This window comes from Meleagris gallopavo, chromosome Z (assembly GCF_000146605.3).
Source record: "Meleagris gallopavo isolate NT-WF06-2002-E0010 breed Aviagen turkey brand Nicholas breeding stock chromosome Z, Turkey_5.1, whole genome shotgun sequence".
Lineage (NCBI taxonomy): Eukaryota > Metazoa > Chordata > Aves > Galliformes > Phasianidae > Meleagris > Meleagris gallopavo.
In genome coordinates, this window is record NC_015041.2 from 59,513,195 (window position 1) to 59,527,885 (window position 14,691).

A 14,691-nucleotide genomic window follows, 5' to 3' on the forward strand; every position below is an offset into this window, starting at 1 on the left:
TTTTTTTTTCTGTTCTTTATGTTACATAGAGACTGGCAAATTCTTGCTTTAGCTCTTACTATTCATTTTGGAGTGCTTGACATCAGCACTGCTTTCATCAGCTCCAAGGGATCTAAGTCACCAGGTAGACTTAGAAGCTTACCAAAAGTGTGATATTGTAAATTAGTGCTGAGTATTGGGACTAAGTAATGGGCTGTGGGTTTTTGCATTAAGTGCCAAAACTTTTGGTGTTCATTCAGTCAGTACTCAGTGAGGCTCTTCTATGTTTCCTAGGCCAAACAAATAGAACTGCAGTTCACTGTGGGTGAAGCTATTACCAGTGCTGCCATAGGAACCAGCTCGGTGGCTGCACGTGATGTGTGGACAGTCACAGAGGAGGAATATATCCCTGCCCCAGGTATGTCTTCTTTATACAAAGGTGTAGGTTGAGAAATGTGAAATCTCACAGCTGTGGCTTTATTATCTGTTGTGTTTGATTAATAGTAGAAGTAACAGACATTTTACGCTGCACTTCGCTCTGTTCTGCAATACTGAGTTGTAAACAAGTTGTTTCACCATTTCAAATCCAACTACTCAAAGGGTTGATATGAAAGAGTAGATAGAAAACATTATTTCATGTGATTTTTAAGTAGCTTTTTTATGAAATTTAATTCATTGCCTCTTGATAGAGATGGTGTTAGATCTCAAGTGAACACAAAGCTGAACATGTTCAGGATGGGGCAGAACCAAACCCTGCATTTGCTCCAGGATTTTTGAATCTGAACACACGCTACAAAAAAAAAAGCGCAATGAACTGTACACAGCATGAATATTTCTGTACTCATACTCTCTGGGCCATAAGCACTATCATTGTATGCTTAGGAGAGCTCTCTTCAGAGTTTCTTTTAAGAGAAACAGTTTCCCAGAAGCTACACTGTACATCTTTTTTGAATAAGCAAAGGATAAGGCCTCACCTCCTTACTCACTTGTGAGTAGCTCTTGCATTGCTGCTACGTGTTGTATGGAAATAAAAAATGCGTGTCTGACTCTGAAAATTCCTTCCTTCCTGTCTACCTTTCTTTCATTTAGATCTGAAGGTAAATGATTTGGTTCCCTGGGTCCTAGACCTAATTTTGAACAAGCACATTATCAGCTCCAACCCACATGTTAGGCAAGCAGCTTGCATCTGGCTTCTGTCAATGGTGAAGAAGCTGAGTACACACAAAGCAATTAAGGTAAGGAATATGTCCCTTTCTTGACACTGGCTCCTTATCCCTGTTTTTGCAGGCTTGCCTCCATTCTGTCCGCTTTTTTACTCTTTAATTCTATTTCACTTCTATTGCCTTTTTATCCCCAGGGCTGCTGCAGTCCTTTCTGACTTGTGAGTCATGACTTATCTTCCTGTAGTGGAGGAACATCATGTCTGTCAGATGAACAAAGCTGTTTAGCATCTTTCCAAACATCTGACTTGCACTCAAGTCAGAGTATGCACAGTGTAAATCCATTTTATAAGATGAAGTGCCAGTACATATTTCCTTAGGAAGAAGAGATGGGTATCAGTATAGTTATTAGGATTTATTTTTGGAAAACACTAAAAGGCAATTTAAGAGGTGAAGAAAGTGAAGAGCGAGGTGTAATTTCATGACCTTGTTCTACAGAATTCATCACAACTTTGTTACTGAGCAGAAGTTATGTTTCGTGTACTTGGTATTTTTGGTTGTGGTTTGAAAAATCTTGCGCTTAGAGTGCTTGTCTCTGATGAGAATCACACGGTGTGGAGGTTGCTATACAAGAAGGCACTTAAAACATTCCCAACGGAAAAAAGAAAAAAAAAAAAGCATTCTCAACCATCCTTTCCCTACATAGAGCTAGTATGATATTACGCTGTTCTAACAGTGCATATTGTGGGAGTAGCAAAATCCTCTAGTTTGATGTCCCTTGCCTAGAGGATGCCTCACTTATGCCACATTACTGATATGTATTAAACAAGGAGAAGAAACTGTGGTTTACTAATAACACAGTAGCTATAAAAAGGTGCTGGGCAAATGACTTACATTCTGTGAATGAAGGTCGAGCAGCTGCTTACCAGTCTGAAAGAATGACACTTTTTGTGTCATAGTTGTAGCTCAAATAGACGACCATACTCATATGTTTACCTCTGTCTATCTGTTAGGGACTGTCTTGAGATCATACAAATAATATCCTTTTTTCTCATCTTTCAGTCTCACCTCAAGGATATTCAAAGTGCATTCGTTTCAATTCTGTCAGATAATGATGGTAAGTACTACCACAACAGTCTTGTCTTTTAGTGAGGCCTTAAGAAGTTAGGGAATCTACAACAAACAGAAAGTCACCTTCACCCTCTCTATCAGTGTGCATTAAAATATGTCTGTGTAAAAAAAAATAAAATAAAAATTACCATTTCTTCTTCAGAAATTTTCTTTCCTAGATCTTGTAGAAATGAGAGTATAAATATACTTCTGCTTTTCCTTCTGCAGGCTGTAATAACAGAATCTGTTCAGTCTGCTGCTTCTGCTTTGCTCTGGGCAGAAGTATCACAGAGTTCTATACGGACAGTAACTCTAAGCTATCTTTAAACAAAAAATGTTTGACTTTTATGTCTAGCGATGGCAACTAGTGAAAAGGATGGCATCCAGTGGACTAATCAGAGCTCACCAAAGTTAAAGGGACTATTTGCTGAACTACAGGGGCCTGTAGCATGTCTGAATAATGGCAGCTCTTTGAATGATCTCAGCTATTTCAAAGCCAGCAGTGACAACGTTAATATGAAGATGTCACTTAATTTATGGAGCAGGAGCAAGTTGCTGCTTCAGAATCCAAAGCTTGCATTGCCAGACTATATCTGCTCTGAAATGGAGAACTGTGGACTGCAACACATAGCTTTTGTTTCTTAATCATGATTTTTTCTGCTGGATCTTGTAATTTAAATTTGTTTTTTACTACTCACATGCTTATCTTTAATTTCACTTTGTGCAATCTCTTGCAGAGCTTAGTCAGGATGTTGCTTCAAAAGGTCTTGGGCTGATATATGAACTAGGAAGTGAACAGGATCAGCAAGAGCTAGTCACCACACTTGTTGATACCCTTATGACTGGGAAAAGGTACGATGTGTCTTAAAAAGTACTCTAAGCTGCAGTCTGATGGGAACAAAAATGTGCCTCTTTTGTATGAGAGAGATGCCTTGTGCCTGGAGGAAACCACTATCCACAAACTGCCAGGAAGTCAAACTGGGATATTTCTTAATTCAGCCTGGGTTTATTGTGAGTGAGGCTATTCCAGTTTTGTTCTGTTCTGAATTTAACAAAGCTACCAAATAATGATTCAGTCCTGATTCAAGCAGTTCAAATCAGTTTGGGTTTGGTTTCCTCCTTGCTGCACTGTGTAATTGCAAAGGACAGTGAGCTCCTGCAGTGATTCTGAACAGTATCAATGTTGTAGAAGTAGAATCTTACTTGTGTCTGAAGCATACGCTTTGCTGAGGAGAATTGTTAATAATCACATGTTTACTTTAGCACAAAAAAAAAAAAGCGGTGTTGCAGACCTACTAGCTGTTAATCATGTTGAATCTGTGTTGGAAGTGCTCTTACAGCCTTCTTTCTAACTTGGTGACGAAAACCTAACCTACAAGTGTGGGGGTTTCAGTAGTGGTGAACAGGAAAAGATCAGATGTGTGGAAATGTTTTGTTGTTTTTTCTTTCATTCTGAAGTGGATGTGCTTTCCACTGATGTAGCTTGCATCTGGTCTGAAATAAGCCATCAGTCAGTGTTTTGACTTGGCTTCTGACTACACAGCAAAGCCCTAGCTTTCTGCCATGTCTCATTAACTTTACACATGACATAGGCTGATGAGATTTCTTGCAGTGTCGCTTTGCACTTCTGTATGTTGTTTTTTTTTTCCTTTGGTTGGTTGATTTTATTTTATTTTTTAATATTTATTTATTTATTTTTATTTGTGGGTCTGTAATTGAGAGGATAGGAAGTTACTGAATAATAGGGAAAAACAAATTCACTTGCTCAGTAGTGAACAGTACATTCAAGGTCAGAGTTTGGTATAGCTAATACTGGACCTCTTTTCCAATAGAGCCAAACATGAGATGACTGGAGAAACTGTGGTGTTTCAGGGTGGCTTGAGCAAAACCCCAGATGGGTAAGTTAATTGACAGTGGTCAATAAGCACAGAATATACTGTTAACTATTATGGTATTTCTTCTGCTATAAGTAATGATTTCCCTAAAAATAACTGGATTTCTCTTTTGCTTTTCGAAGTCAAGGTCTTTCTACCTACAAGGAGCTTTGTTCACTTGCTAGTGATCTCAATCAGCCTGATCTGGTGTATAAATTCATGAATCTGGCCAACCATCATGCCATGTGGAATTCTCGGAAGGTAATTTCCTTCTTTTGTAACCCTCCCATTCCTTTTTTGAGCACTAGAAACAGTGACTGCATTTTTCTCACAGCAGTTCTGTGATCCATAGATAACTGCATGTGAAGGCCATGTGTTGGTGCTTTGGTGTCTCGTTCAACGCAAATTAAGAGGCATGAGAAACAAACTTAGATTAAAGTTCTTACAACGTAATGTTGGTATCACAGGTTTTATCATTCTGCATTCCACTATGAACTAGCTGTGATCCTTTCTTTTTTGCATTTTTGCATTTCAGAAGCAAGATCTTGATGTGTTTGGACAGTATGATAATATTTTCAAAACTGGGTGAATTTTCACATGCTAAAGGAAGTGAACTTTATTACGTAAGAAAGCAGAACAAAAATTGGTCAGCAGCTGGTTACTAGAATCTCAGTTGAAAATATGCTGTTTAACCGATGTTGCCAAAATAACGTCATTTTTTAACTTAACAAAAATAAAGCCTCAATATTTTAAAAACTACTGGGACTCCTAGCAAAGTCAGAAGACCACTGGAGCCATTTCTTGGGGGTAGGGCAAGACAGTAGAATAATAAATTTTAAGTACATTTTTTAGAGTTCTAGCTTGGCAACTGTCTTTTTCACTGTTTTTTCCTAAAGATAGGAGGAAGCTGTTCAGTCCCTGGGAGTATGCAGAGCACCTTTGATGCTCTTTTATGTGGAAAATACAAAGTTGGCCACATCTGTATTTCATCTTCCATGCTCTTTTGTGCTCCTCACCTGAGGTTTTGAGTCTCTGAGAAATACTACTTAGTGCAAAAATCAAGCACCAGCATTAGCTTCCATCCAATGTTTGGCAAGTCAGCACATCTTTCAAGACTTCCCTCTCTCAATGCTGGGGCACCTCTACTGAAGAGTGAAGTGGAGCAAGCTTTGCAGGACCTTGCTTGATGGTTTCTTGCACCATCACAGCTGTGGTCCTGTCTGTGAGTTTGTCTTGTCTGGGTCACAGTCTAGAAAGTACTTTCTATCCTGTGAAGTAGTTCTACAACTTAGGTTTTAAGTGGCAGTTTTTGACATATCAAATCAGGAAATGTAGAGGAAGTCACTGAGTGCAGTCACAGAGGCTGCCATTGCTGCCTTTGGGTAGTTTCTTTTCAAGCTGTCTTACGAAATTCCATGACACTTTATGGATGGGCATCAGTTCCACTGTGTCGTAATTGACATTGGGGAAAAAAAGAAAGAGTATGAAAGAATGCTTGAGTTTGAAATAATTAAGGCCGTGTGCAAACCAGTAATCCCCAGAAATGTAAGTTGCGTGGTTAAGATAGTGTTGGTTAATTTTTCAGTTCATAAATTATTCTAGGTCTTCTGAATGCAGCAGTGTTGAAGGGAAGCAGTGGCCTTCATTCAAAAAGAGCTTATTTTGGAAAACTGTAGTCAAATCCTTGCAGCTCTAATCTTCCACCAGAACTTTGCCATAGGATGTCAAATGATACCTTGAAATAAAAGTTGGAGGGTGTGCTGTGGATAGGGCTGAAGAAGAAGTATCTTCTCATCTCCTGATGGTGACTGTCTGCTTGATGTATTTCTGATATTGTAGCTTTGGCAAGAGCTTGTACTGGTACTACTCTTGTTCTTCTTCTCTTGTTATCTGGACTGTCAGTCAGCTGTGCCACTGACTATGGTGTGCCTAGGAGCGATAACTGAGTGGTGAGTAAATGGTTTCACCAAATGTTCTTCTGTCATCATTTCAGGGAGCAGCTTTTGGTTTCAATGTGATAGCTGCCAAGGCTGGAGAGCAGCTGGCTCCATTTTTGCCCCAGCTTCTTCCTCGGCTTTACCGTTACCAGTTTGACCCCAACGTGGGCATTCGGCAAGCAATGACCAGCATTTGGAATGCCTTGGTCACTGATAAATCAATGGTGAGTTGCTGTAAACAACAGTGGTGGGTTCCTGCTAACCTGGGAGTGTTTCAAAGATCCTTATGGGAAAGCTGTATCTTAAGAAATGAGGAAATGTGTAGAAAGGGATTAGACACTGTCCTAAAGAAAGATATGGTTGAACCTCAGGATGAGGTGAGGAATGCACAAAGGCTTTGTGCTTCCTCTTGTTCGTGAAAGGACACCATAGCCTTTGTGTGGCCAGTGTTAAAGCTGACTTTATACTGCACGTGGGGTCTTTCCTCACTGTGATATTGCTTTAATATTGCATACGAGAAGTTCTTGAGAAGTCATTATAATTGAAGATGCATCCCTTAGAGCAAGAACATCTAAATGTGGTTCCTCAGTTCTAGAGTGGAAAAAAACCCATGGGAAGAGATTATTCCATCAATTTGAGGTTAACTCCTCCCAGGCATGTTTCAGGCATAAGTAACTTCTTAAGTTGCCTTTACTCTAGATCTGAAAGAACTGGAGCTGGGTTTGCAAATTCTTTCTCATATCATGGCTAATTTCAGTGTGAAATCATTGACTGATCCTTGGGTAGCATACAGCTGTTTCTGCCACAATGCATGTTTAGTGCTGCATCTAAACAGTTCTGTTGAAAAGGACTAAGAACTTTCATTTTTCGTTGTGGTCTCTGTTACAGCTCTAAGCCCTGAAGCAGTGCAAAGAAGGGCACTTCTAAAGCAAAGTCAAAATGAACTTGCACAGAGCCAGCTCTGGCAAGCGTTGGTTCATCTGCTGTGACTGAAGTCATGTAATTCTGTCTATTAGGATCTTTCTTCAGAATGCACGACAGATGCATGCTCTAGGCTTGTCTCAAGTATATTCCTTTCTTATTAATTATAGGTTGATAAGTATATGAAGGAAATTCTTGACGATTTGATCAGTAACCTAACCAGCAGTCTGTGGAGAATCAGGGAATCCAGGTAATGCTGGGGAAGTAACAGTTTTCTTTGAACTCTTCTTTACAATAAACCTGCTAACCTGAAGAGGTCTGTGTGGGAGGACGGCATGTCCTTCTATCAGGATAGGTCCTAGTCTTGGAGTTCACCCTAGAAGAGTGATAAAATCTTAAAGCAATTTGCTTCTTTGAGCCTGAAAATTTTTATTGCATATAATTTGCCATAATGCTAGACAACATTCCACAAAGGAGGAGCTTTTTCCATACAAAGCTTTTGGCTATCTGTGGGCCTGAAGTATTGCTTAACACTAGAAAATATTGGTAGTCTGTCTATATATACATACTTGACAGCAGCATGCTGCTTGGAAGAGCATTTTTAATAGATGTTTTTTATTTATAGCAGTCTATGATTACACTGTTTTGAAAACTTCCATTTTATTTCATTTCCAGTCTTAAGACTGTTCTGAGGCTTTTTTTTATCCTGTACTTGGAGAAAAAAAAAATTGAAACAATATCCTAACTAGAATGTTCTCAATAGCAATTTTTACCGCAGCAGCCTTTTTTACTGCTGTCAACTGTCACATTTCACCTGCCTAGCTGGGTGTTTGTCTCTTTTGCTAAAGGAGACATTCTTATAATAGATTTAGGTTTTGTGGAAAATAAGAAATGTAAAACAGTTCTTTTTTTTTTTTTAATCATTTACTTGTGTTTACAAATGTGTGTATACTTGTATCAAAGAAATACCATGTGATGGAAATGAAATTCTTTGTTTGCAGCTGTCTTGCACTGAATGACCTACTAAGAGGAAGGCCTTTGGATGACATCATAGATAAGCTTCCAGAAATCTGGGAAATTCTGTTTAGAGTGCAAGATGACATTAAGGTAATGGAACTGTTATTTGAACAGGAATCTTCTATGGAAAGTAGTGATCAAACTTTGAGGTATTTAGAAGAGATTCTTTGAGAAATTGAGTTAAAGCTAATGGTAGCTATGTGTTAAGCAGACTAAAGGTTCAGACCCTTTGCAGTTAAAACTTCCATGCTCTCTAATGAATTATGTATGTTTTTCCTCATGTTTTTAAGTGTTAGCTTTCATTCCTGCTGCTATTCTTGAAGGTTCAGCATTTTTTCCTGGATATGAAAGAATTCCTAAGTATATTCTAAAGTATAGAAACATTTTTTTTGGTCTGCTTGTGTGCTTAAATGCCTTGCAGATAGGAAGTTGGAGTCCTCGAGTCCTCCCATGCTAGAGCCTGTGTTTTCTGTGCATCCAGATTTTCCAGATAAACCAGGGCTGGGTTGTTTCCCAAACTGTGCTGTGAACAAGGAAGTTGCCCTTATACTAGTAAATTCACTGTGTTCAGAAATGTTCTGGGGCACTCAAACCAACTGGCACAGAATGTTCTACCTGATTGCTGATAAAAAATACTAGCCTCCAAAACAGATCAGCTACCTGCATGCTGCCTTTTGGAATGGGTCCATGGGACACCAATTCCTAAATTTTACCTGGAAAATAAACTTTGAGAAAGTCCGTTTGTGACAGGCCAGAATTATTCTGAGAACATCTGAAGAAGTTAGCAATGCCAGTAACTGTGTTTCAGTACGCAGGAGTTTTGCTCAGTACTTGTTAATTCATCAGTGCAGGTAAAGTGAGAGTCTGACTGCTAGTGGTATCATGTGGCACCAGGTCAGTGCTGATTTGACTGTTTACTTGCTGCTATGAAATTTCTTTGAAAGTTTAAGTGTCAGCCATGAATACTTTCTTAACAGAACTATTGTTATACTTATCAGTGAGTGTGCATCATTATATAGAAGCTGTAAAACTAGTAAAAATGTTATTTGTTTTCTTTTTTTTAGGAGTCTGTGCGAAAAGCAGCAGAACTAGCCTTAAAAACCTTAAGCAAGGTAAAAATCTTATTTTGTCACTTGTACACAGGTGCATGTATGTTCTGGATGTCTACGATAATCATTCCTTTTAATCTCTCAAGAAATGGCCTTTTACAACAGGTTGTCATCTTGGATAGTTGTCTAGTATAAGACAGAGTGATAAACAGAACAGTATCTTAAAAGGCAATTGTAATAAGCTTGGCCACATACTCCTACTTAGTTTTGTTGACGTTGGTGGAATTCTGGAGTTTGAATCTAATGCAATGCTGAGTTCTGTACAGCCACAAGAGGGAGATACTGAACTGTAGTTCTTTCTCCTAGTCGTCTTTTCCCACGTGGCGAGGTCTAAAGAAACATTCTGTAACTGCAGCAAGATGTAGCCGACCAAGCCTAGTAAAACCTGTTGTGAAACAAAATAGTCCAATCTGAACTTTACTGTTTGATGCAATTGCTGAAAAAATATGCTGGGGATACTCCACATATCAATGCTCTGTTTGATATTCTTCTAAGAGGTCAAATCAGTGGAAATGGTAACAGATGATAAGAACTGTTTGAAATCATAACTTTTGTGATGTATGCAGCACGCAATTTCTATGGCAAAAGTGGTGATCTGGTCCAAACACAGATCTGTTACAATTGCAGAGTTTTTTCTGACATGGGATTTGCAGTCTGATTTTGTGGAATGGTTGACTCTGTGTGGCTGAGAAGGGCTGTCCCTCAGCTGAGAGATCATGTAGTACATCTCCCTTCAGGTGCAGATCAGCACCTCTTAGATGTGGCTTTGAACTTGCCCTTTCTGGAAGCTGACTGGAGCTGAAGCATCTTTTAAGAACATGGTTTAGGGTCTGAGTACTTTCTGGAGAGAAGAATGAATATGTGGCAGAGCTTTGGATTCACTGTAAGCAGTTTGTGTAGTTGCATTTGGCTTCTGTTTGACTCAAAAGGTGCTTTGACTAAATCCAAGCAGGAAATTTCTACATACTTGTAAGAGCATTTCTCATCTGTCTCCAGGTTTGTGTGAAAATGTGTGATCCCTCCAAAGGAGTTGCTGGTCAGAAGACAGTAGCTGTATTGCTCCCTTGTCTCCTAGATAAAGGAATAGTCAGCACAGTTGCTGAAGTCCGGTCTCTCAGGTTAGTTTTGCAGCCTACAAACTTGCTGGGTTGAGGGTATGCATGATTTGGGCATAGTAGGAGTGGATTGATGGTCGGACTAGATGATTTTAGTAGTCTTTACCAGCCTTGATAATTCTATGATTTGTGCCAAACAGACTCAGCTTATTCACCTCACTTGCAGAACATTCTTTGTGTTTGAAGTCACAAATTTCTGCCCAAAACAGCCTTCATATTGAACCCACTGAATTCTAACAGGAAGCTATATTTGTATTTTGGAAGCATCTTATTTAAACAAATGGAGACAACAATATTAATGAGTTATACACTTTGACCTTGAAATGTCTCACCTTTCTACAGATGTGCAGATTCATTGCTTAGGAGAGAGTTCTTTTGTCCAGGTACAAGTGGCAAGCTGATCTTCATGGGTTTTTTTTTCCTGCTCAAGATTATTCAGAAGTGGCATCTCATCTACTTGTAAACAAACAAAAAAATCCCATGATAGTTCCTGGAAAAGACAGGTCTTATTTCATGTCTAGATGTGAGTAATGACAACACATATTGCAGAGGCAACTGCATCTGTTCACATTGCTCAGATATGTGTTATGCATTTTAATGGTTTGATGTCCCTTGATATGTAGGGAATTATTATGCTTGTCACTTTGGAACCTTATTTATTTCTTCATTTACTTCAGCATTGCTGGTCTCCTGAGAAACAATTTTCTTTTATTGATCATGATTACCTAGGAAGGTTAGAAAGCTCTAAACAAACAGTGAATTTTTTTTTCATCCTTTTTAAGGTTTGAAAACGCTGTCAAAATGCACCCTGAGAGATCTAAAGGTTTCAGACTGACAAATGGTATCTGTACAGAGGGATCTGAACACATTGTAATTGTGCTTTTCTTAGGAAGAAGCAATTGATTTCTCTTGACTGGCTTTTCTCAGAACCTTTTTTGAAACATGTTATTTGTTCCTACAATTGTCAGTAGTACTCCTTGCCCTTTTTCATGCCCTGGCTAATCTAAACAATCTCCATGCAGAGCATAGAATGGCTTAGAGGCTCAGGGCTAAGATGTGCTACCACCTAATCAGAACAATGTATAGATGCAGGTATGTTGGCATACCTGTTATCTGAATTGACCATTAATTGGCCATTTTTTGATATTGTATTGAAGTATACCAGAGATTTTTTTTTTTTTTCAACCAAAACTGTTTCTGTGTTGATTTTTTTCCCTTGCTGCTTCTTCTAGCATTAACACTCTTGTGAAGATCAGTAAAAGTGCTGGATCTATGCTGAAACCTCATGCACCAAAACTTATCCCAGCCTTGCTGGAGGCCTTGAGTGCACTGGAGCCTCAGGTCCTCAATTACTTAAGCCTCTGTGCAACAGATCAGGAGAAAGTAAGTACAAATATTAAAGGGAATTATCAACAGAGCAGAAATAGCAAAGATAAAAATTGCATTTATTCTGTTTGTGACCAGAAAGTAGCAGATTTGAGAGGTAGAGGTGAAGCAGAATGGGTAAAGGGTTACTAAAAGAATTTAATCGTTGGAATCTGGATGGACAAGTTTGGGTTGTTTTGTTGTTGTTGTTGTTGTTTTTGGTGGGACAAGGAAGTGTTAGGATTTTTTTAGTTCCTAGATTTCCATGTATTTCAGAAAGTGAAGAACAACCTTGGTAAGAAGCAATTAAACATCACTTCAGCACCATGTACAGCTGTGAAACAGGCAGAGAGTCTAATAATGCACCTGTACTGTCAGACTTTGCTACTCCTTTTCCTAGGGGTTTAATTGTGTGATGACTTCTTGTAACGTAAATTAGAAGGCATGCTGTAGCAATACAGGCTGGAGCTGGGTGTTTCAGTAGTGTCCTTTTAATCTATCTCAAAGAACCATGTTAATCAGTCACAGCCTTCTGGGGAAATAACTGGAACCCTACTGTTCAAGAGCAAATTCAACTACTTTTATTGTGGGAAGAGGAAGGGAACAAATTCTGCTCTTCTGTCAATTAGAAGGTAGTGAACAATAGGACAGAGCAAATCTTTTCTGTTTTTTTTTCCCATTTTTGTCTGTCCATTGTATCAGACTTATATGGTGCACCTCCTGTACTCCACTACAACATCCAGCTGTCTCTGAAGGAGAAAACATTCACAGTTTGTACAAGTAATCATTTTTTGCCTGGATGTATCCATATCCATAAAAATGGATTTTTGGCTTGAGTTTAAGAGGTAGTGAGTTACACCTAATGTTGGCCTTTCAGGTTGAATTAACATTTTCTTGTTCTTTTCTTTTCTTTAGACTGCAATGGATAGTGCCAGACTTAGTGCTGTCAAGTCATCTCCCATGATGGAAACAATTAACATGGTAATTGTTTGATTCGAGAAGTTTCCAGTTTAAGATATATGATAGAAGAAGACTGGAAATGGAAGTAGAAGCATTTATGGAATTTCACGTTAGGCTTTGTTTTATTATATCCTTGAGTGGATGTCTGTTCATCTTTTTCACACACTGATTTGTCTTATCCTATAGTCGCAGCTTGCTCTTCCCATCAGTTGTAAATGGTTGTGGTTCTCACTTGGAATCAGAGAGAATGTTTTTCTACCTGAGAACCTGCCCTCTTTGATGAAGAGGGTTTCCTACAAATGCTTTTACTTGGATGGGAGCTCAGCTGATTCTGCATTTTGCTTTTTGCCATTTCTTTTCATCTCTGGCCTGCAGTTCAACAAAAAAGCTGCACATATAGCCTCAGGCTGACAATAGTCATTGTTCTTCAGATACAAATGCTGTCTAGTCGTTGCCTTAGATAAGCTCACCTGGACATTGGCTGGGCTTTAGATGGTGCAGATTTTTAAAATAATGCCATTGTCAGAAAGCACTGTCTGTAGCTGGTGTTTGTTGCTGTAGTTTGCTGCTGGAGGAGTTCCTGATGCTGAAGCACTGTGCTGTAGGGTTTGATAGACCTTTCTGGTCTCCAGGTACCAACCTGTCTGTTTCTAAAGAAAAGTTTTCTGCTTGGACATTTCATGCAGACTGGGACATGAGAGCAGGCAAGGTTGTATAAGCACTGAGCAAGTTTTAAGACAAGTGCAACCTGCAGAGCTGTTCTCTTCACTTGTGGAAAAATAACAACAGCAGTTCTGCATGTAGCAGCATTTGGAACTGTTGGGCCTCTGAGCCAGGGGGAATTGCATTTTGGTGTCAGGTGGAGTGCTCTCTATAAATAGTATGTGAAGTAGTTGGGGATGAAAGGTTCCATGTAAAAGTGTACTTATGGATGCCTTGCAGGCTGGAACAGCTGCTGCTGTCTCTCTTCCTGGCTATGCCTCTGCCCCTTCAGGATAGTTGTGATTGTTTTGTCGGTGCTTGAGATTTGTTAGTGAAAGGATGGGATAGTGCATCTTCCCTGGAGTACCATAAAAATGTTCTGGTTTGTGAGCAGCCTTCTCTATTGCTGTATGTTCTGGGGCACACTGGGAGATGGTGAACTCTATCCTTGTAAGTGACATAGGGGGTTATTCCTTTCTCCCTTCAGCATACTGGACAGTAGGGAAAATTGTTAGGATACTTGACTCAGAAGCTCAGAGAAGGTTAACTCCAGTTAATGCATGATCTTTGAATTTGCTAGGGGGTGAATCTCCCCTCTGCAGATAGTACTGCACAGTGCTGGTAACATGAGACTTGTTTGCTCACAAGCATCATGTGTACAAGTGATTAGAAGTTATACCAATTATATCTCTCAAACTTTTGTGGCTTTTTCCACCTGTTTGCCTTCTCCTGTTTAAAAGCTTGACTTTTGCCATTTTATTGTCTAGTCAGGCCATGTTACTGCTTCAGGCTTTCAGGCAATCAAGACAAATGTTTGGTTTTGTGCTAAGATAGGCACCCCTTTGCTCTTCTTTTCCAGTCCAAAAAGAATTCTTACTTGTGTAATACTTTCAGCTTTTGAAAAAGCCTGAGTGCAGGAATATATTGATTCCAGTAACCAGTAATTTCAGCAGGGTCACCTCTCCAAAGGCTCAGGATAATACATCCTCTGTGTGGTACAGAATGATTTCTTCAGATCAGCTGAAGTCTGTCACATTCATTATTTTATTTTTTTTTCCTCTTCCCTTTTTCTAGAGCTTGCAGTACTTGGATGTTTCTGTCCTGGGTGAGCTGATTCCTCGACTGTGTGAACTAATAAAAAGTGGAGTAGGCCTAGGCACAAAGGTACTTTGGGATTTTAATAGACATGTACTTCAGCAAGTATGAACAGCGATAACCAGGTGCTAATATAGTTTCTTATCTTTTGTTTTCTCCTGCAATCTTCTAGGGAGGCTGTGCCAGTGTAATTGTCTCACTAACTACGCAGTGTCCCCAAGACCTAACACCTTATTCAGGTAGGGTTTGTTTCTAGTCTCAAGTTTTAAGTGTTTTTGATTGCTACTTTGTAGGTAGCTTTTCTTCCCTATTCACCTTTGATTTTTATCACAAGAAGGATCCATTTT

At 39.2% G+C, this 14,691-nt stretch overlaps 1 protein-coding gene across 1 annotated transcript in view; it reads left to right on the plus strand.

Annotated features, from left to right (window-relative positions):
• ECPAS (Ecm29 proteasome adaptor and scaffold) overlaps positions 1 to 14,691 on the plus strand; it is a 57,871-nt gene that overhangs the window by 34,148 nt on the left and 9,032 nt on the right. Inside the window, exons 24-38 of the mRNA XM_010726144.3 lie at positions 274 to 397; positions 1,069 to 1,214; positions 2,202 to 2,256; positions 2,987 to 3,101; positions 4,082 to 4,147; positions 4,267 to 4,384; positions 6,117 to 6,284; positions 7,152 to 7,231; positions 7,983 to 8,088; positions 9,063 to 9,110; positions 10,104 to 10,225; positions 11,455 to 11,605; positions 12,503 to 12,568; positions 14,324 to 14,413; positions 14,517 to 14,583. Of these exons, the coding sequence (XP_010724446.3) occupies positions 274 to 397; positions 1,069 to 1,214; positions 2,202 to 2,256; positions 2,987 to 3,101; positions 4,082 to 4,147; positions 4,267 to 4,384; positions 6,117 to 6,284; positions 7,152 to 7,231; positions 7,983 to 8,088; positions 9,063 to 9,110; positions 10,104 to 10,225; positions 11,455 to 11,605; positions 12,503 to 12,568; positions 14,324 to 14,413; positions 14,517 to 14,583 (1,522 nt within the window). The remainder of the gene's footprint in view (positions 1 to 273; positions 398 to 1,068; positions 1,215 to 2,201; positions 2,257 to 2,986; positions 3,102 to 4,081; positions 4,148 to 4,266; positions 4,385 to 6,116; positions 6,285 to 7,151; positions 7,232 to 7,982; positions 8,089 to 9,062; positions 9,111 to 10,103; positions 10,226 to 11,454; positions 11,606 to 12,502; positions 12,569 to 14,323; positions 14,414 to 14,516; positions 14,584 to 14,691) is intronic.